Consider the following 23145-nt stretch of genomic DNA (forward strand, 5'->3'; position numbering starts at 1 on the left):
GGTTACATGTACACTGTAAAGGGAACAAAAACAAGAAAATAGATAGAGAATAAGAAGCCTGGTTTTGAATGATCAGCCATCACTTTTCTGCCAAACATTACAGGCAGCTAGAGCAGTAGCTGCTCCTTGATTCTCATAACAATTTTTTGTGGACACTCAGGACCACATCATTTCTGAAGAAGCTCTTATGAAAATATGAGATTTCGTGTATTTTAATCTCATTTGACTCTACATTGGTTTCACTACCAGTCGTGAGAGCTACTCTAATTAGGTAGTCGTAGGCAAGTTATTCTCCTACTAAAGAATTCGATCTCCGCCTCTTTGATTCTTATCCGTTGGATTTTGACTACACAGTTTAGGATTTAGAGTCAACCCGCATCCACAAACCAGGACTAGAACCAGAAATAAAATTAGGAGCATGGGGTTGGAATTCAGGTACTGGTCCATCTGAGATTGAAAAGCCTAAACAATAACAAGAGCCGCGAGGACAATGACATTTGCATAAAAGTTAAAAAGTAATATAGTGACGGATTACGTATCGAATTTTTTGCGCTGAAAGTACGTTGTTGAACACACAACGATATTAACACATTATGAATAACATCTTCACAATTAGTCAATAAACGGGCTATTGCTTGAGTAATAAAATTGTAATGATAGTTTAGGTGGAGCTAAAGAGAGGAACCACATTGTAAGAGGAATGGGCAATGGATACCCACAGATACTCCACCCCGGTCACCACATTGCAACAAGGTAAAGAAATCGACTTTGAACTCAAAGACTTTCTCGATAAAATGAAGACTGGATGTCATGTCGTTACAGACCAAAGGATCATAAACATTGTATCCACAAACTATACTATTACTTGTATACAAAGAAAAACAGATGCCAAATATTGCATTACTCAAAACTAATTATAAACTTCAAGGGATAACTCAAATCCATCATAAAACAAACATAAAATTTTCGTTATATATCAAAAGGAACGACAATATGTTATGCCATGAGCTTCGTCGTGACCAGTTCTTCAGCCCGACCAACCAACCAACCAAACCTGTACACCAAATTTGAGCTCAAACTGAAAAAGGCAGGGGAGAAATCAGATGGACCAATGCGAACGGTGGACCTCATGTTGCAGAAGAACACTTGTTAATAATAGAACCCCCTTAACCAGGAAACCAAATTATATATGTCCTTCCTACTTTGGGGCAGATCATAGCACTGGCTTTCATTGCAAAAAAAGGAGAAATGATAACCACCAACCTTTTTTCTCGTCCTACGCATGTTTAATCCTGTTTATTATTTGTGTTTGATTTATTTGATTCGATAGCCAGAAATAAAGAGTGGTGTGTAGGAGTAAAATAAAGTTGAAAGAAAGGGGTCTGCTTTGGCTGTATGCTCTATTATTTGGATTTTACATGGGACTATTTTGAGAGAGGTACCTGTGGAACGAGAATATGCTATATCCGCCTCTGATGGTGCTTTAAAACTCTCCCTTAAGCTGCAGACTGGTTCTGCAAAGAAAAATTCAGATAAGCATGTGGTTGAACTTCGGCCTTTTTGGCTACCCTAGAGGTCTCAAAACCGAATTAAAACAAATTTTGCTCAAATTTTGGTATTTGATAGTAAACTGTAAATAAAAGCATAATTTACCTTAGACTTTATAATAGTTTGGCTGTCCTTAAAGTACTGATTTGGATGGTTAATTCCAGCGTCACATGATGAACCATGAATAGCTTCGAACGTCAAGGTGCATGCCAGCTGATGCATACGTGACCAAGTATTCCACATTAACATCGTGTTAGAACAAAAACAACTTGGAGTAATTTTTATGCATCTAATAACATTTTCACCTGATAATGTTTGTTTTTAACTTTGTCCATTACATCTCCAACCGCTCGGCCAGTAACTCCCATTTTACCAAGAGCTGCTCTCAAGTTCTCTTCACTGTCACAGATAAATAATGAGACATTGGATAAAGAAATATTGAGCAAATATTTAAAAAAATAATTTAGATTTGCCATGAGCAGGGCGAGGAGATTCAATTAAGTATGACGAATAAAAGGATATGGTTGATCAGCCAATGTATGTATCACAACTTTAGCTGAAAGCCATTGAATTACTAGAATAAGGCACTGATATAGTTGGGTATTTTGCTGTGGCAGTTCTATCCAATATAATACAGCCAGTAACGTTAGAAAGGCCAAGTTCAATATCATCCAGATGAATAAGGAAATTTTTTATTATCAAAATTACCTGAAATATCGATATGGGCATCCATGATGATCTCCTACACCAGGAGTAGATGAGATGATTTTTTGACAGGAATAAGGCGTGTAATCCTGCAATGTCAAAAATTGAACATATTTGATCATGATCAGAATGCACAGCATCATATATTTTAAGTATTTCTTCACGCGTACTTCCAGTTTTCTAATGGTATTTTTAACAAAAAGGCTGTACATATAAGAACAAAAGCCAACAGCAAAACGCTTCTGCAAGCAATAATTATGTAGTGGATTCGATTTTTTTGAATATTTTTCATGAGCCCAGTTTTGATGAATCTGATTCTAGACATAACATCGCTCAAAATTCTTGCTATTTGAGTAAAAGAATATAGCATCTTAAAACTCTTGAATCTTAAGTGTGATGTCTTACCGTTCTTTTCCCCTCTCTTCCATAATTGTGGCGTATGCCATATGAATATTCTTTGTCAAACCTTTCAACACCAACCTATACAAAGATCAAGTACAAAGCATGGAATCAAATAGCAAGTGAGTCACAAGGAACAAGAAAACATCTTAATAATATAATGCACTACGACTTTGGAACTTTACAATTTTGCAACTTATCCTTTCATCATACATGGATAATAACTGTTGGAAAATATTTCTGTGCCCCGCGTGATGATTAAGAATGAGTAGATTAAATACTTCAGAAACAACATACTCACTTTTTGTGAGAACTCAGCTTTCCAAAACGCAAGGGCATCATCCAGCTTCAACCCAACACCCTGCAGAGGTTAATAACAAATTTTAGCCAATAGGGAAAGACGATCCCAGAAAGACATATTCAAGATTCTTTTGATAACTTTTACAGTTTGTCATAGCAAGGTTGGGCGTATAAACGTCAGCTGACAATTTTCATGCACCAAAATGCACCACAAAAACCTATAAACTACTGCATTCTCCAAAATCATCATTCGCTATTCTGCAACTTTTTCACCACAACAAGGCTGTATGACTTCCAATAATTTTGAAAACTCTAGTCGCTAACTTGCATACAGACATATAAAAGCACCAACATATACCACCAACAAAACCCAATAAGTGGTATATGTTGGTGACTGGTATCTAACGTCTATGTAACCACGCATGACATGTACGAATGAAAATGAGAAACATAGGAACAGATATTTGTTAATGATGTGGCAAATTAAATTGCAACAAACAGCACAAGGTGTCTTGATGCCCAACGTACCAAATACACAATGAATAGCACGTATGATCATGGAATAACATGTTACCACAAAAAGACAGGACAGAAACCAGAGAGTGATGCGGGTTAGGATACAACCTTGAGAAAGAGACCTAGTTGCATTCTCCCTCCATGCTTTAAATGATGATCCTCTCTCAACTGCAAGCAAGTAGCATGAGTAAAACAAGAGCAAAGGCGATTTGAAAATCTTCATAAGAAATAAAAAGCTGAGAAGAAAAATTTAGCCAATAAAGTCTGACTATACCTTTTCAAATAGGTGGCGCATGCACAGAGGAAATGAGCTCTTAGCTGCATCATCAATGTCTTTTAACGAAATCTGACCAAACTCTTTTGGCTACAGAGGCAGTCAACATAGAATAATTAACTACAAATTAAATGATCGATACATATGGGTAATAGATGAGCTAAAACACGTAAAGAACTACCTCAGAATAGTCGGGGCCCAGATAACTTGAGGATAGGGCTTCAACAATCTAAACAGAAATGAAAGGAAAAGAAATGTCAAGAAGCTAACTTGGAAATAAATGCCTACTTCAAAATACAAGGTTCAGGATCCGATACTCACAGGAGTCAACCGATCCTTCTCTTGTTCTGCTATAGTTGTTGTCCATTTTCTGCATGCAGAAAGTGCAGCTTCAGATATTTTAAAATCCAAAACCTCATGCATTAGATTGTCTTGACAGAAGATAAGAAATAGTAAGTAACATCAGATATACCCAATGAGTTTTGAATTACAAATAGCCAACAATAACCTGTTTGTCAAAATAAGTGCCTTTGATAGAAGACTGCGGAACTGTGTGGCAACAAGGGAAACCACCTATTGTTTGGGAGAGAGGAGCAAATAAACATAAAAAAATCAATGATTATCGTCACCTTATAGGTATATCGTATGCAAGAACTAATAGAAAGCATTAACTAAACCTGATTTCTAGCTATATATGCATGCCCCTTACTGATGAATACCCTACGACTGGCTACCAGTTCTGGGACTTCTTCAAACGGTACCTTAATGGAGGGGTAGGATAATAAGAAATTAAATAAAGAATAATAAATGATAGAAATATAACACATGACATAAACTGTAGGATTAGTTCGAATTTTAAAATTCATTCAATACTTTATTTTTCTTAACAATTTACTTCACTAATGAAGCAACACATGCAATAAATCAAAACCAACTGAAAATGTATTTCTGGCCGAGGACCACATTGGACCAACAGGAACCTCATTCCCATACTCCAATAACGAAATAAACAATGATCAAATAATAAATTAAAGCATGTACAGTTGAAAAAGGAAGAATGAATCAAAGATAAACACACCTTGAAGAAGATATCATTAGCTGCAAAAATGCAAGTATAGGAGAAAAATTAGAATATGGATAACAGCGAAGGAAAATGCAGATAATCAATTTTTTCTTAAACACGTTCTGAAGCAACAATGAACATGCCAAATGCAAGACCAAGACCTAACAACATGCCATAGACACTCCACTATTGCACACACCCAGATATTAGAACATTTAAACAGTGCATGTGAGTATAATTAAGAAAATTCACAACTATAAAAGTAATGCACAACTTATTGACTCCAGCATTGCAAAGTGTTATAAAATATGCGCCCCTACCAGTTGGTTGAGATTGAGCACCGAGCGAACGCGAAACCTGGACCAATTTATCTAATACACTCTGCAAGGGAAGATAAACTTACATGAAGATTGCAGCATATACCAAGAATTTTAAGGGGTTTACAAAGTATGAAACTGATAAATAAATGCTGAAATGGTCTTGGTTTCAAATGCATATTTTCTATATTGAGCACATCATATCGTAAAGGCCTTAGAAAGTATGAGGCACAGAATTACCTCGAGTTCTGAACCACCAACTGCCTTGTATGGAAGATCAAATTCTTCCATGAGCGCCCTCTGAATACCAAAAGCAGAATATTGGTCAGAAACAGACTAACGGAATGTGCCAAGCTAAGTGTAGATTACCTGAGGTTCAGGTTGTTCGTTCATAAATCGGTAACGAAATAGGGCAGTCTCCATGGAAAGAAACCATTTTCTCAGGTCCTCCCTAAAATGCAGAATAAAAATTAACAACATAAAATAAGATATAATAAGGAAATCTTTTAAGAGAATAAAATGTTACAAGTTCTTACGTTCTGCAATAAACTAGCCGAAGAACAAAGTGCGATATTATGTCCTTGTTGACGACCTCATATGCCTGAGGATGCCTCATATTTGTTTTCCATAGTTCTATTGCCTGTAAAATGCCAAAATGTTAATTTTCTAAAAGGGTGCAATAACGGAAATGAAAAGAATTTCAACCTGGAACTACGGTTTTACCAATTTCTGCATTTCGTCATGTTTCTTTCCGCGTGATAATCCATCAGATATCCCTTTAAGCACTGCATACAGTAGTAATTTCCATCAACACAACTCTCGAGATATATGCTGGGCAAATGCTAAACCCATATTCCCTTCAAGATCTGAATCCTCTCCGGTAAAATGCATCAAGAATCAAATTTCATAATTTTTGTTTGATTCCGAAATCCAGAAGAGAAAGGGATTCAAGGCCAACCGAAACTGAAATGTGGATCTATCCTAAAATCAACTGCAAAAGCATTTCGATTTTCCCATCTCCCAAACAGTCACACTCCAGCATGAAAATAATCAATCTTTTCAGCATTTTCTACCTGAATAAGAAATTTAAAAGCTAATCTGAAAAGTACAGACTGTGTGCCAATCTCATTCAGCCCCATCCTGAATATGGGGTTCTTTGATTTCACGCCCTAAACGGTGAAAGGTGCAGACTTTTGGTGTAATCTATTAACTTAGCTCCAGAAATGTGTTTCGCTTTTGCAAAATTTTCTCAGGAACCAAACAAAAACCAAAAATTAAAAGATATCCCCGAAGTTTCGAGACAAAAATTGAGCAGCGAAACGGAAATTACAAAGTTTCTTGATAGGAAATTACCTCGGAGGCGATCGAGGGCGAAGAGCTCGAACTCTTCTAGACGAACTTCAAGGGCAGGAGCAGAGCGGTAGAGAGGGAGGGTCGGGACGACTTCCTTGACGAAAGATTTCCTCTGAGATCGAACGGCTTGCATTTTTGCTCCTCTCTCTCTCTCTCCCCTCTCTGTCTCTCTCTCTCCGGTGGAAGTGAGAAATTATCTCCAGTGGGCCACGACTCCAGTGTGAGTTCTGTATTTTATACTTGCGCGCCAAAGAAGCCGAGGAAAGAAAAATGGCGGGAAACAGTTCCTTACATTGGCATTCCGTGTGGCTTTTGGGCTTTCTCTTTAATAGTACAGACTCAAAAAGTCGGGCCGAAGCTGGATTATTAGGGCCCGTTTATTGTGCCGGTTGGTATAGGTTGTGACTAATTAAAATAAATTGAAGTTTTGTTGAGTTAAAATGTGAGATTGACAGAATAAGTCATGAAATTCCACAATAGGATGGGTTATATAACATATCCATACATATGAGTTACAAGTCCAACCTAACAAACGTCTGCCAATCCAATTTTGTCCCTAAGACCCAATCTCATCCAGCCACTAAACAAGCCCTTAAAGAGTTTCGTAAGACTTAACAACATGTTTACTTGTTTGGAATGTATCGAAATGAGTATTTGAATGCATTTAATTTCTTATTTGTGTTAACTAAGACATACGGAACTAAAAATTATGTCGCTCACTTTACAATCCGTAATTTAATATAAAAAAACCCAGGAATTAAAATAAATAATGGAACATTTGATTTATTGTATATTCCTCTGAACTGTAAATAAAATTCTTAGATGTCACTAGGTGTATACGCCACTGCTCTCACAATTAATCATCACATCCAAGTCATGAATTTTACACATACACGACAGCAACATCTAAAAGTTTCTCCATTATTGCCAAAACAATAAACTTTAAACCTAAAACCTCTTCTGTGACAACGGCCATCGTTCATATACACAAATACTAATGTCACCATAAGATTATCTTGAATAACCATATTACGACGTAACTGCGCTACAAAATTTCTCAGCACCCCGTCCCGTCCCGTCCCGCTCCGCTACAATGACTTTGATCGACTACAAGGCATCAGCTATACTTGAGGTTTTGGCTTCCAAAACTAAACAGTCTAAAAGCTCGAGGCTTTCACCCGAGCGATGGTACAAATGATGATTTATTATATAAATTTACTCTAATGACTTTACCGGGATCTATACAAAGATCCTCATAATGGTTGACTAGTTGATCGTTTCTGTTGCACCATTCCAGTTGTAGCACTTCGCGTCCTTTGGAGCGCCGAACTATTGAAGGTTGGAAACCCGAACCCAAACCAACCAGAACTGGAAGCCACTTTGTTTGTGCCTTCTTGGGCACGAATCCCATTGGAAGCCTCACCACGATTTGAGGACTCAACCACTTCCAAGATTCCACTATTCTCCTGAAACGACTGGAGATGGATAAGACTACGGATTCCTCAACCAAAAAGGAGGCAAAGTCAAGTGCGCAAACATTTGTATAATTGTAGAGTTGCTTAAGAATAAAGGTGTTAAAGCCTCCTACCAATTCAATATATTATCTTAATAAGATAGCATGTCAAACCGCTATACACTTTGAATATCAATCTTACCCTTGAGGGTGACGTTGGGGGTAGCTCAAGTGCTGGCCTCGGGGACTTCAGTGGTGTCACCAAAGACGAGGGGGAGTCTGGTGGTAGTTCAAGAACTGACCTGGAAAAGCTGGAGGGTGACGCCTGAACATCGTGGAAATCAGAGTCAATAAAATGTCAAATGAATAAATATCAATTGAAGCTCATTCTGATAAAATAAAGTTACAAAACCATAAAAGTGATCAACTCTGTGAAAAAAGATAAAGAAAATTAATGTTACATAGAGCAGTACAATCAATCATTAGCCAAAGAAAAAGTAACGTACTACAGAATCAGACATAAATATCAATCTACCAGTTATGCAGGAAATAATCAGTACATGCCTGAATGCGTTCTGCGTTTCTGCCCTTTTCCATGTTCAGGGCATAGTCACACAACTTCCAGACTCCATCAGCAGTCTCACCCTAATTAGAAGTCAAAGGCCAGACCATCAGAACAAAAGAGTATTCAAGGGGAGAGAATAACAACTCATAAATCAAAAGAGTTAAGTACTATATACCTGCTTCCCTTCGATTCTATTAATTTTTGTTTCCTGAGACCAAAGAAAAATAAGGGATATGATTTTCCAATCCATGAATGTACCTTGCGAGAGATGAAAGAAAATAAAACAACAATAAATCACCAGAGTCAGCACTGCGTGATGAACTTTTTTAAAATCTCTGCTAATGGTATCCGTCCTTCCTTGTAGTGTGATAACCTATAAATGGCTTCGAAGATTTCTTGTTAACGAACTAGAAACATAGAAATACATACTAACTAAACTACTCAATAATATCTAACATACCCACCTCCTGTTGCGTCCTAGCAGTATTTTCAATACTTTCATCCAAACTACATTCCACACGATCAAGTTGTGAAGATAATTTCCTCTGAGTGCTCTGAAAATCAGACAAAATATCTACAAAGTTAGAGATTTTTATTTTTCGTGTCTAATTAAAAGCATATAAAAGAAAAACCAATCCAAAAGCACGACAAACATAACAGGTTCATAAAATTTCCTTGCAAAATATGCGTACTTTCACAAAACCATCAGAAATGGATGAGTTCATCTAATCACACAAGTTCATCTAAATCACAAAAGCTTCAACTACAACCAATGCCTTTTGGGAATAAATCAAGTATCTCATAACATGGATGGATATTGACTTAATAATTTGCTCACTAGACCCAACCAAATTTTGGTAACCTCTAAATTCCAACCTTGACCTTCAACAAAATTTATAAAATAATAAAAACTGAAAAACCCCAACAGCCACCCACCATGCCCAAACCCAATGAGAACGTCGACTCTCTCAACTCCCACCATCATCAGCCCCTGCTCTCATCTCTTGCTTTCTTGTTCTTCCCTTTCCCTCTTATATCTTGATTTCGCTCTCTACAACTCCCTCAACTCCCACCATCATCAGTCCCTGCTCTCATCTCTTGCCTTCTTGTTCTTCCCTTTCCCTCTTATATCTTGATTTCACTCTCAAATCTAATTGGAATGGAGGGCCTGCAACCTTGCAGATAGGAAAATGTTGCACATGATTGGCAATCGCAGAGAGTTTGCAGTTATGGAGGGGGCGGCTTTAAGGAATTGAAGAAACTTATGAAACGACATAAATGGGTCTAGTGAGCAAATGGTTGGTTCCATATAAAATTTTACCAACAACATTTGGAAGAGAGAGAGAGAAAAAGTAATACTTGACCGTTGACTCACAACAGAATATTCATGGCTTTGTCATATGGTAAACTTAATTGAATGGCATCAGTGAAGACAGAAAAAGATAAGCTCCTCTCATTCTTGAGAGAGCACATCAGAAATCAACAAATATCACCCCCAGTGAGAGAGAGAGAGAGAGAGAGAGAGAGACACTTGCCGAAATTGATGTAAACAGACTCTCAAGCTGTTTAGCAACAGAATTGGAAGCATCGGATAAGCTACGTCTTGTTGCAAACATCATATCAGGAAGCTTCCACCCCTGAAAACATATACGAAATGCACACATATAATAAACAACTTTGACAAAAGAGAACAAACAGAACAGAAGAAAACAAATTAAACCACTATTTATTTTTTTTCAAAACATAATTTGTTTATCAAACCAAACGGGTTGAGATTTTGGGACGACACCTATCATAATTACAAACTTTCAAAAAAAATTACATGAACTTTAAGCAATAATCACCCTACAAACTCAGAGTCCTTGAAAGCATATTGAAAATTCAGTTCTAAATTGTTAAATGATTCATATACTTTAGACTTTGCACGCTATGACAAGAGCACTTGAAGTTTATCAAGTTTAGATACAAATCAGCTAAAAAAAAGAGCAAGCTGAGTGTTTGTTTTAGTAACCATTTTAATTGATGCATGCTACTTGATAAAACATAAGTATAGCATCCCAAATAGGCATATTTGGATGGACTGCACCAATGCACATAAGGAAGTTAATAAGGTGGTTATTCAACTACAGAATGCATGTAGTTGCATTCTTATTTACAGTAGATCATGTCAAAATGTCAAGGAGAAACATAAAGGGTTGAATCTAGTGCCTTCACTGGTAGAACTTATTATTTAGCAATTGTAGAAGATACCAAAACTGAAGGGAACCAAAGTATCTAGTGGCAATTTAATGTCCTTGCTAATGTAAAAGAATTTACATTCAATTACCAATATTACATTTCGAAGTACAAATTTTATCTCTTTATAACTTGTTTAACCACAGAAAAGTCAGATAAATAGTCATTTTGCATATCAAGAATGTTATTAACGTTTACAATGTAAGTATAGGTAGAATTTGGAACAAGAAGTTTGATTAGTTGGCCCAAGGGGAAGCTTTAACCTATTTATTTTCTCATGTAAAATAAAACCTCATACCTTCCACCACAAGTAGCCATATCCCGCCGCTACTACAACAATAATTATACCATATTTGCTAGTACCTGAAGTAACCAAAACCAGGTCACAGAATATCACAAATGGATAGTTATAGAGCTATGTATACAACACATAACAAGGAATTTAATCATAACATATATTCATGCTCATATATATGTGTCATAAGATGTTTCCGAACTTGATGACAAAAATAAGATACAAAAACAGCTTAAGTTTGTTTATTAAGGTTTTGTTGGCCTGTGCGCTACTAATCCAGACAATAAATAACCATGTTCAAAACTCCAGTGAAGGTAATCAGAACCTGTTCGACCCATAGTTATAATTGTAACTGGTTGCCGAGGACTTGATGCTATTATCTCCAGCTCCTTCCGTAGGTTGTTCATCTGTGAAATTTAATTATTTAATCACAGTATGCCATCCTCTAGAATATGAAGCTCCAATAATGAAGGCACACAGATGCTGACCGAGAAAAAAAAAAGAGTGATAATTGATCGAAGAGTGTGGTGAGGCAAAACTATTCTAATACCCAACTACTTTAAAAGCAATTATAAGTAACAAAAACTCTAGAAGAAAATATGAAACCTGAGCCATCAGATGGTCGTTGTGTGGTTTCTTAGCCGCCGGAGTACTATCACTTCGTATAATTTGTTTCCATGCAATCTGTGGTAAAAGACAATAATTAATAAAATCTTATAGTAGTAATGATATACGGGAAAATTTATACAATTTAAACAAAACTGAAGAACATCAAACTGAAAATATTTTTTTTCAAAATATAGTTTAAAGATTACAGCCATGCCCAACAAAATATGCATATTGTATCCCGATATTATAGTCATAATTATACACAGATTTCCCTATTGCTCGAAAGCCCTCAAGAACATTGAACCTCTACCCTCCTTTCCTGTTTAATATAAATACCCAGTCCTTGGATGCAACATCACCAACTGGCAGCCAGATCAGTATGTAATACTTTGGATGCCACATAAATAGACTTTAAAACATCAAATGTGAAGGGCAATTTTTAACATATATAGAATATAAAACGGAGTAGCATGAGAAACTACCTTGAAAGCACCAGAGACAACATCAGATACACGTCCTTCTTTTGCAAGAACTGAACCAAGAATGCCTAAAAAGCACACGATAAACCAATTCATTAGAAATACATGCTCTTTAACTAAGACAACATAAAATAATAATTTTATGTCGAACCCTGCAATTGCAGTAAGTTGGTTCATGAATCATAAGAAACTACCAATAAGAAGACAAACCGAGATTGATTAGAACCCTTTAGATGAGGTCAGAAGCTACTACTCGAATGGGACTGGACAGGTGACAAGCGGGCATGAAAATTGAGAAAGAAAGCACGTAACTAACACAAGAGGAACCATTTTCCACCAATTTGATAAGACCCAAATGCCTATACTTTCACGTTTCGCAATATACCGTAGGATTCTCCCAAAAATATCACTAACCCATATGACAAAACACGGTCTTGGATAGATTAAGCACGACTTAAGCTCCTCAACAAACACCAAACACTGCACATTTTTAGTCAAATGCAAAAAACAACAGAACCCATATGGCTCGGATACTCAAATACCAATACAGCTCCACTTTCACACTCTCAGACGCCTTTCTCAATTGCAATGTCGTATTAAGTTAACAATGCATTCAAAAGAACCCATATTTCCTCCTCCCAGCTATCCATTCAGTGTTCCCAAATGATAGAATCTACGGCTAATCCGAATCCCTAACTTTAATCCGCCAGTACTATGCCCGAATAAAAAATTAAAAATAACAAACCAGTTCAGGACAATATCGCAACGGGGATTCCAGAGGATACGGAAATAGATTGCTATGGCGTCCGAGTTATTACGAAATTGAATGAATGAAAGGGAAAGGAGGGATTTGTACGGACCTGCGCCCACGAGGATGGTGAGCTTGCCGAGAGGGAGAGCAGCCATCGACTCTGATTATATTTAGGTATCGTCTCGCGGAGACTAAATTGCAGAGCGACAAGGCATCGAAGCTCGTCCTCCTTTCGATATCACAGAACTGGTAAATTGTTTGACAAGAAATCGGAATTTTTCTCTCTTTCCGAATTCCGGGTGTTTCTCTCTCCTCCGCTACTGAGAAAGAACTGAGAATCGACCAGTTGGGTAGAGCAAGGGCGACAACCCTACTTCCGCCTGTGCAAGCAAAAAGGCCTTGGACTCGGCTAATAGCACCAAAATTACCGCAAAAGCCCTTTCTAAATGTTATTGACATTCTAAAAATCACATTCTACACTCCTCACAATTATATTTTTGTTTCCAAATATAAAATGTTTGGAGTATAGAATGAGATTTTTGGAGTGCCAATAAAAATTTCTTTTATAAACGGGTTATTGTCTATCTATTTTTCTTTTGGCGAATTGCCAAAGTATGATTTATGTAACTTTCACTTAGCCAATTTAGGAGAGGTGTATTTAGTTGAGAACTGAGGAATTTTATTTCTTTTAATGAATTTAAAGGTATTCAATAAGGATTTTTAAGTGATTCTCTGAAATTCAACTTGTATTCAATCAGGATTTTACTAAACTATATTAAACCCTCTAGGTTTATTCAATTAGGAATTTATTTTAAAGAATTTTAAAAAGTTGATGAATTAGAGAGAATTGAAGAGATCTCATAGTGCAATTTAAGTATTCACAAATTTCACCTCTCCTCCTGAGATTTCGAGAGAATTGAATAAAAAAAATTTATGGAATCTTTACAAATCCATTAAACTCTCTTAAATTCCATGGATTTATAAAACCATTAAAATCTCTCAAATTCTCAATTGAATGTACCCCTTAAACTTTGTGTTTTCAACTTAATCAAATCAGTCTTTGTCTTGATTCGGGAATAATTCTTTTTAATACATACATTGTTATCTACAATAAAGTAGTAGCGAAGTGAACTAAATCTCACAATTAACTAGCTATAATTATTTTGCTCAAATTCATTCCAAAAACTTTACTTACAAGCATTTTTTGTAGCATTTGAAAAAAAAAACATGTTTCTTACCCATAAAAAATAATTTTTAGATAAAGTGCATACCAAGATTTTTAAGGAAAACTAATGAAAAGGGCTTGAAAACTTTGAGTTTGAACGATAAGAACAAAATAAAGGGTAAAATGAATAGTACCAGGATTGACTTTTTAATGTAAAAATGTGGTTTTTCGTTAAAGTGAACAGTACCGAAAGCTTTTGGTTAAAATTCCCATATTTTAAACCATTTAAAATGCTTTTTTTAAGTGTTTTAATGTATTTAAAAAAAATTACTTTTAACATGGGTGCTATTTTTTATAAGCAATTTCAAATAAACCCTTAATTTAGCTAATTTAACTCATGTGCTTTTAATTCAGTTTAGTCCTTAGGCTTTTTCCCGTTAACCATTTTGGTCCATTTTGTTAAAATAGAGACTTAAGTATTATTAAAGCGGTCCCTATTTTTTTTCTTTTCACCCATTAGTCCTTTGAAAAATCCTATGTTATAATTTTGGCCATTTTGGTCCTTTATATTTAACATAGCACCCTACATATTGCTTATATAGTGTCACGTAGTCCTAGAATTTCGAGGAGTCTCAATAGAGAATGAATTAAAGAATTACCAAAATATTGAAAGTTTCTTAACATCTTAACCATTATATTTTGGACCATTAAACAAGGAAATTCAGCCAAACATTCCATATGTTATGGCAAAACACTAAATCATGGCGCTAAATCGAACACCGAATCTCAAATCTATAATGTTTGGGCGTTGCTGCCATTAACACATTTTCTATTCTTCTTCAACTTTTCATGCCTTATGCGGAATCGGATCTCCTCCAGATCCAAATAAATTGAGCTTAAGGATCAAAGGATCCGGGCTGTTGATATTTGATCCAACGGCTACAATTATTATAACTTTTAGAGGGCCTTCTGTTTGTAGCCATTGGATCAAATTTCAATGGCCTAAATCCTTTGTTCAGGAGGCTTAGTTTATTTGGGTCCAGAGGGGATCCCGTTCCGCCTTATGCATCAAATGGGTAAATTTCTTTTTAAATAACTAACATGAAATAAATTAGACTTTTTAGCCAAAAGGGTCCTTAAGATTGTTATAACTCCTCACTTTGGTCCGTGATGATGAAAATTTATAGAAATGATCCCTGAGTTTGTATACGTAAATTATTTTGGTTAGTTCATGAAATCTATCAATATCCTCGTTAAGGTGGAATGTGGACGACCACGTGACCACATTTTTAAGGATAGTTTGTGAAATCAACTCCTTCACTTAACGCAAATATTAACAAATTTTTCACAGAATTACCGAAATGATTTATAGCAGACAAACTCTGAGACTACTTCTTTCAATTTTCATTATCAGATACCATAGTGAAAAATTATATCAATCTTATAAATCATTTTAACTAAAAAGCAAACAAATCGAGTGGAATCCTTGTAACCCCCCCCCCCCCATTTTTCTTTATTTTAAGAAAGGCGTAAACATGCCACTTAGTACTACGGTCTAGTGGTATTTATCTTCAATTATAAATGAGAGTACTTAAGTTTGATTATCACCAAAAGAGAATTTGAATCACATTATTGCTAGTTCATTGTGACTTGTGAGGTTAAACCTACTCTCTCCCCCTTGCTGTAGATAATATTATTTGTTCAATAAAAACAAGGTGTAAACTGTTGGAATTTATATATTATAATATTAACAATTATAATATTTAATTCAAAATATTGAATGAAAAATGCATAACTGTTTGAAGGGGATCAAGCCAATCCTTGGTAAACGGTATCATCTAATAGATGAATGTTTACATCTGTTAATCAACCAGTATCTTAGGTTTTATACAAACTCACGTTAGTATAGTCGTGAGATTATTATGAGAAGAGTTTTTATCTAAGGTCTTTTATTCTTGGCTAGTCAAATTCCGCTAAGGTCTTTTATTATTAGTTAGTCAAATTCCGAGTCGTATCTTAAGAGTATGGAATCTATGAAGTTCGCCAGAGTCCGATGATTGAGGTGCTTTGACTTCAGATTATAGATTGTTGAATTCTAGGAGACAGACACCTACCGAACTACAAGCACAAGAGTATGGGCGAAATTCTGTCTTTAGGATATTGCATTTATGCAAGCCTCAATCTCCAAATTTGTCAATTTTTCTAACTTTCTCTTTTGTTGTTTATATTGATCTCATACATAATTGATGTTGTGAATTTCTTTGTGATTATTATTATTGTAATTTTTGCGTTATTTTCATATTTTCTAATATTGCTCCAACATTCTAAAGACAGAAGTTTATATCTCTATGCAATTAGAAAATATGAGTAAAGCCTAGGGCTTTAGAGATTCGTAATGAAAATATTGTAAAGATAGATCAGGGATAGATGATGCGTTGAAAGTTGTATATATATAGTACACAAAACAACACAAGAATTTTGAGATTTATTGACGATGATGATGATTAAGATAGAAGGTTATTTGTCTTATATGTATTTATTAGAAATTATAATCTAACTACTTTTAAATTAATGTTAGTTTGAATTTAATTTCTCTTGGCATTCTGGGCATGTCGCGATCAAGCAATGTTTTAAAGTTTGAGGCCTGGTAAAATTACGCATGTCGTCACTGTTGTTGCTATTGTTGTTAATTATATAAATTCTATGATATATAGAAATCTCATACTTGGCTGTTACTTTATGTACATGTCTCTGTTAACTGCTTTACATAGAAATTAAAAGATGGAGATTCTAGTTTCTATAAAGATACAGTGATAACAATTTTTATTATATGGGTACTGGAATTATTATCAGATCCGTTTAAAATCCATGTTCAGTGTTTGTCTCCTTTATATGAAGAAGGATGTCGATTAAGGCCAAGTGAAATGGTATGATTGTGAAGATGTGAAGATAAAAGGGGTTCCACATCGGTGAAAAGAGAAACATAACAAGACCTTATAAGAAATTGAGTTGTTCTTCATATTGTCAATTGGTTATATGTTGGAATCCCAACTTTCTTCAATAGTCATACAAAAATTTGCATTATTTGCAAATCTAAAAGGGCCATAATGTAGTTCATGGATTGATGCAATGTTTATTTCTTGGGACAAAGGAGATCAATATTTGATTGGGCACAAGGATGATTAATAGGTTTTTGTTGAGCCTTATATTCATAAAGATGTCAGCGAAAGCTCTTGATGAAGAGTGAATAACCAAATAAAATGGGGTTGTTTTAAATTTGTATTGAAACAGTTGGAAAACTCCAGTACAAGACATGAACCCAACTTCCATGGTATCATGGAATATAAGATGAGTGCACTACTCATATGTAAGTGTCTATTCATGGAAGGAATGGAATATGTATGAAGAAAATTGAACAATTTTTCAGGCATATGTGTGCATATGCAAAATTGGGTCTAGCCTTCAGTCATGATAAGAACCCAGAAAGTGGATGAATTTGGCTTTAAGAAGCAACAAAAATAAACTGATAAACTGAACTCATTTTAGATGAGTTATCTATCAACATCGAAAGATGCTTATTTAATTATAGGGTCAATGTGACATCCCGTCCCGAAAGTATCGGAAACGTACGTGTGAAATGACATTTTTACCCCTAGTTTGTTCTCTTGACGTTATTGGTTATTTTTGGTGTTGTGCTGGCATGTCCTTGGGCCACACACACACTCCCATACCTGCACCACCTTCTGTCTCTCTCTCTGTGAGTTCCCCAAGCCCCATTTCCTTCCTCTTCCTTCTGAAAGTGTACGGACACACACAAACACACTCAACCACTTGCAGATCGAGGGAACCAAGACCACCCTCGTGCTCGTGAGGCTGAGAGGAGTCCAGTGGTACCATTTTCAGGTAAGGGTATCGCCGTTTTCACGTTGATTCGACGATGTCAGTTTTGAGTACTATTCATGCAAAATTAATCTAGCACGTTTTTGGCATTTTGAAGCTCGTAGGTGACTTAGTAAGGTCCCAAGGAGCCTCGGAGTGCTTCGTTTGAAGAGTTTTGACGTCGGAATCATTACGTTTGGAGTTGACCGGAGTTGGGAGGTTAGGACAGGTATGATCTAGTAGTTTTTGACCCTTAAAAATTGTTTGGACGCGTTCTACTAGTCTTAGGCTTCATTTTGGTGCAAGATTCACGAAAAATGGTTGAAAAACGAGAGAGAAAACAAGGTTTGCAGGTTTTCTAGTTTCCGGCGCCGGCGACGTCGCCGGAGGCTCGCCGGAGAAGGTGACGGAATATTCTGTCAATTCTGACGGAATATTCCTGACGCCGTTAACGGAATCTGTCAAAACTGACGGAATATTCCTAACGGCGTCAGTTGACGCCGTCAGCGTGCCAGGCACGTGCCTGCGAGTGGCCGGCGCGTGGGGGCGCGTGCGGCGGTGGAAATTTTTTCTAAAAATATGGGTGTGATCCTGAGGTTGTGTAGAGCACGTTGGTATATTCAATTGTCCATTTTGAGCAATGTATGAGAAGTTATTACGAAAGGAAGGTTATGTGCTTTAAAATTAACGTTTTTATAGTATTTTCGCATATAGGTGAAACGTATCCCGAGGACGAGCGTGGTCACTCGAGGCAGGGGGGCTACGACCCTTCCACATACCAGTGAGTGGGCTTTTGATTTCCGTATATACCTATATACATATAATTCCCAAAAATTAATATAAATGCTTACTAGTTATATGCCATTCCTTTTACGTTATTGGTTGATATGCATGGTTAGTGGCATATATGATGGTTTACATATTCATTCATATGTCATATATATATATTTGTGCTGCGGAGGCACAGGTAAGTGCCAGGTAAGTGTTATTTAACATTTGCATTAAATAGTGATTAGAGGTGCTTAGAGAGCTCATAACCTGCACCCCCGGTGTTAGTGCTCCCGCCCAGAGTAGGGCACAGTCCTTCACGTGTTGTTCACCTCCCGCACCACACGCTCAGCTTGGATCCAAGTTAGGTGCACAGTCTTGTCGTACAGACCACTTTAGGTGGTTCCGACTCGTAGGTGACCCACGATTATTCGCACAGCCGTCACGTGATCGTAGCACTAGAGCGTTTATATGTATTACACCCAGGCCTGTCGTATAGACCACTTTAGGTGGTTCCGACTCGTGGGCAGGTTCACTTATTTAGTTTGAGAGTTGAGCTCTAGATTCAGCCGTACAGGTCACTCTAGGTGACTCCGGCTGCCAGTTATATGTTATTGATATGGTTTATACCTGAGCACCCGCATTCCATTCTGAGTTCCTGGCATGGCAGATTCTTGAGCATGGTTGACATATATATTTATACGTGCATATGTTTATTGTTTGGGAAGTATACAGATTTTACGGCGAGGGGTTAGAACTTATTTTGCTAAATGGTTTTTGTAAAGCTTTGTTTTTGCCCACTCACGCTTTTGTTTTGCGCCCCTCCAGGTTCTAGTTGCTTAGCAGGTTCGGTGGTTTCCCAGAAGGCTTCTCGGCATTTCTGACAGACACTCACCAATGTAGGGTCACCTTCGGGTGCACTGTTGTCGTATTATTTTAAATTGGACTGCTGTAGACTTATTGCTCTGAACTTAGCGTCTCACTTACGCTAGCACTCATTACTTTTATCGTTGGTATGCTAGTTTTTAATTATTCGTACTTTTATATTACTATTCTATTAGCTTCCGCACTGTACACATGGCTACGTCACCTTCGAGTGACGGCCAGCACGCCCTGATCCCGATCTGGGTGTGTCAGTCAAGGTCCAAGACTTTTATTGAACCACGTGGCGGTTAAGTCACAGAAAGATGCAACTATTTAACAAATGGATGGTTTTGTAATGTGGTGGAATTGAAAATTGAAATCGGCCATTTGAGATTCAAAGGAAAAACATGCCATTTGAAGTGCTGCTTTTGATAGTGAAGGGGTATGACCTTTCCAACTAGTCATTGACATATTCAAATGTGTTCATGGGCTGGTATGTAAACTTCTACATACCGACCGGATGTATTATCATATAGTGATAATAATGTTGCAAAATCATTTATATGCTTTCTTCGAAGTGATATATTTATCAATTACAAGAGGCCCAAGATGATATTGAGTGTCATTTAAAATGATATTAATATAAAGAAATAATCATGAAAGTGTGGGGGTCTTTTAGAAAGGACAAGACCATACTGAAAATATGAAAGACATTTCGCAAATCTGAATTCGACATAATGATGCTTATTAAGTAAGCATATGAATGGACATGGCCATTGGGTCATGCATGTTAGTCATAGCAAGGAAAGAATAAAAGTCAAGAAGTGATTTTCTAATAATTTCTAGTGAGGCATGAAGGCCTAAAAAGATAGATAGAGCCTATCTTAGTTGTTCCTTACTTCTTAAAGTGGAAATGTGATCGATTTAATGATAGCATTAAAAGAAACTACAATTATGAAAGAATTGTGGGGGTTGGTTAAAAGTAGTTTGCTAATTGAACGACATTTAAGATGTCATCTCTTGTAATGAGTAATTGTTTAAGGTACGGCAAGGTTAGAGATCTTCTTACAAATACCTTAAATGTGGGGAAGTTTACCCAAGTGCTTATTGTTAGCAAATTACTTAGTAATTAAGTCCTAATATAATTTTGAGGACTTGACATTTCAAACAATGTCAAACAACTACTCTCGTATGAAATATAATTTCATAAGATGGATTGTGCACACCATTAATGATAGTCAACCTAGTGGTGAATCCAATTATTAAATGTTAGACTAGAAAGTAAGTTGATCATTGAAGGGAATGAGGCTAAAGCCAACATAACTAATGAATCAACCGAGTGGAAACTTAGCTTAGTTGATTGGAGATTCCATGGTATAAGTTTAATAGACAAACTGGTTGTGCATGATTCAAAGAAGTTAACACATCATATACCTCATTCCTATGATCGAAGAAGTGTGTTGCCTGCAAAAGTTTAGGATGTATATTTATAATTAATGACAATGATATCTTATAAATAAGAGGAATATTGCAGAGTATTCTTAATCAGTGGTCACCTATGTGAAAGTAGAAGTGGGTCGCTTCTATGAGTAGGAGATGGCTAAATTCTCTAAAGCTCTCATGAATCCGGGATTTGTTCAGTACCAAAATGAACACAACCGTATGAACTGGAATATATTAGGATTAGTGATGTGTGTTACTTCTTATCTCGGTTTACTGCTGCGATGAACAGTTCAAGATTTCATATCAACTGCGTCACCAAGTAAATCCGATAAGTATTCACTAGGGTAGGTTCAAGTCCAAAAGACACATCTCCCGATGCATCTTTTGTCTGTCTATACTCTCAAATTCTTCCTAATTTTTCATTCATGTGAGGGATTGTTGGAATTTATATATTGTAATATTAATAATTATAATATTTAATTCAAAATATTGAATGAAAAATGCATAACCGTTTGAAAGGGATCAAGGCAATCCTTGGTAAACGGTATCATCTAATAGATGAATGTTTGCATCTCTTAATCAACCAGTATCTTAGGTTTTATATAAACTCACGTTAGTATAGTCGTGAGATTATTATGAGAAGAGTTTTTCTCTAAGGTCTTTTATTCTTGGCTAGTCAAATTCCGCTAAGGTCTTTTATTCTTGGTTAGTCAAATTACGAGTCATGTCTTCAGAGTATGAAATATATAAAGTTCGTCAGAGTCCGATGATTGAAGCACTTTGACTTCGGATTATAAATTGTTGAATCCTAGGAGACAGACACCTACTGAACTACAAGCACAAGAGTATGGGCGAAATTCTGTCTTTAGAACATTACATTTATGCAAGCCTTAATCTCCAAGTTTGTTAATTTTTCTAACTTTCTTTTTTGTTGTTTATATTAATCTCATACATAATTGATGTTGTGAATTTCTTTATGATTATTATTATTGTAATTCTTGTGTTATTTTCATATTTTCTAATATTGCTCCAACATAAACGTTTTTCTTCAGTAAGTGGCTCTTTACCACAGTGGTAAAAAGGAGTTGAGCTCTTACATGACGGCATGGGTTCGAACTCCGTCAATAACTAATCTGATGAAATCTATCGTTTGACCAAAAAAAAAAAAAAACACTTTTTTCTTCAAATAAAATATACATATCGAATCCTTAACAAAGTTTTTCCTAACTCTTAGATGCCATAGTATATATACAATCTAATGTATCATAAGGATCAAATCCAATCCAAAGGGATCATTCATTAAGTTTTTAAGAGTTTAAAGTTCTAATTTGGGACGTTATCATATTTTAGTGGTAACGGACCACTCTTCGTTGAGTGCGAGAAAATCTGACACGCTTGACATTCAACATCGTATTTTCTGGTTTGAAGAATAGCCACCGGGGGTGGTCCCCTAGCAACTATCCAGTCAATTTTCTCACCAAACTGCCTACATAACATGCATCCCATCCTACTGACATTCATATTTTTCTAAAATTGTTCTCTCCGGTCAATTATATTAAACAAACGTTTGATCATACGAAGAAAAAGATCGATATTCAATGGAATGCACGTCAAAAGCAAATGAGAATAGGAAGAAACTAAAGCTTATCTTTTTAACTTGTTCAAATTAATTAATAGAGAAAAATTCATTATGAGTGCCTAAATGAATGGACCACGATTTCGAACATATCACATTAATATAATTCAAAACTTGCACGAATACAAGAATTGACAAGTTGATCAGTACTCGTATATGTGTAATAAGAAGCTTGTAACTCACGGGTGGGTAGTTAGCATTTTCTCCTACCTTCCATGTTTCGTTTTGAGAGGTAATTTTCAACATCGCTCTTGTTATAAATAAATTAAATTAAACTAGGGTGCTTGCACCAGAGAGTCTCCCTCAAGCCCAAAAAATGAAGAGATTTTTCAGTTTGACCGGCACATAAGGTGGTACACCACGTGCCATTATACAAATGGTGGGATATGTGTGTTAAAAAGTTAATAATTTAAAAAGTAAAATTTCTCATCACTCACATAAAAACACATGGTGTATCACCCATGTTCGTGTGACAATAAAAAAATTCTCCAAAAAAAGTGCATGCATTACGTACTTCCAATAATCTCA

The 23145-nt window shown here is 36.1% G+C and overlaps 2 protein-coding genes across 4 annotated transcripts; both read right to left on the minus strand.

Moving 5' to 3' along the window:
* Positions 1 to 767: 767 nt before the first annotated feature.
* Positions 768 to 6690, minus strand: LOC125471545 (probable DNA primase large subunit). Of its 2 annotated transcripts, none has more exons than XM_048572075.1 (20): positions 6476 to 6690; positions 5846 to 5907; positions 5659 to 5762; positions 5492 to 5573; positions 5363 to 5422; positions 5126 to 5186; positions 4821 to 4840; positions 4420 to 4503; positions 4251 to 4315; positions 4064 to 4112; positions 3924 to 3971; positions 3743 to 3832; positions 3577 to 3636; positions 2954 to 3013; positions 2659 to 2733; positions 2257 to 2342; positions 1854 to 1947; positions 1654 to 1761; positions 1443 to 1514; positions 768 to 1054 (listed from the first exon to the last, which is right to left on the minus strand). In XM_048572075.1, the coding sequence occupies exons 1-19, from the start codon at positions 6606 to 6608 to the stop codon at positions 1497 to 1499; spliced, it is 1359 nt and encodes a 452-aa protein (XP_048428032.1). In that variant the 5' UTR covers positions 6609 to 6690; the 3' UTR covers positions 768 to 1054; positions 1443 to 1496. The 2 variants fall into 2 exon arrangements, with proteins under 2 accessions (XP_048428032.1, XP_048428031.1); XM_048572074.1 differs by having other exon boundaries at positions 768 to 1078; positions 6476 to 6689.
* Positions 6691 to 7232: 542 nt separating this feature from the next.
* LOC103935110 lies at positions 7233 to 13263 on the minus strand. Of its 2 annotated transcripts, none has more exons than XM_009344860.3 (12): positions 12972 to 13263; positions 12115 to 12179; positions 11630 to 11707; positions 11349 to 11430; positions 11027 to 11091; positions 10029 to 10130; positions 8958 to 9047; positions 8792 to 8866; positions 8669 to 8701; positions 8493 to 8573; positions 8131 to 8253; positions 7233 to 7950 (listed from the first exon to the last, which is right to left on the minus strand). In XM_009344860.3, the coding sequence occupies exons 1-12, from the start codon at positions 13015 to 13017 to the stop codon at positions 7729 to 7731; spliced, it is 1062 nt and encodes a 353-aa protein (XP_009343135.1). In that variant the 5' UTR covers positions 13018 to 13263; the 3' UTR covers positions 7233 to 7728. The 2 variants fall into 2 exon arrangements, with proteins under 2 accessions (XP_009343135.1, XP_009343137.1); XM_009344862.3 differs by having other exon boundaries at positions 7233 to 7941; positions 12972 to 13262.
* Positions 13264 to 23145: the final 9882 nt, after the last annotated feature.

Source organism: the organism of the source record quoted next, unplaced genomic scaffold, assembly GCF_019419815.1.
Source record: "Pyrus x bretschneideri cultivar Hongxiangsu unplaced genomic scaffold, Pyrus_bretschneideri_v1 Contig6, whole genome shotgun sequence".
Lineage (NCBI taxonomy): Eukaryota > Viridiplantae > Streptophyta > Magnoliopsida > Rosales > Rosaceae > Pyrus > Pyrus x bretschneideri.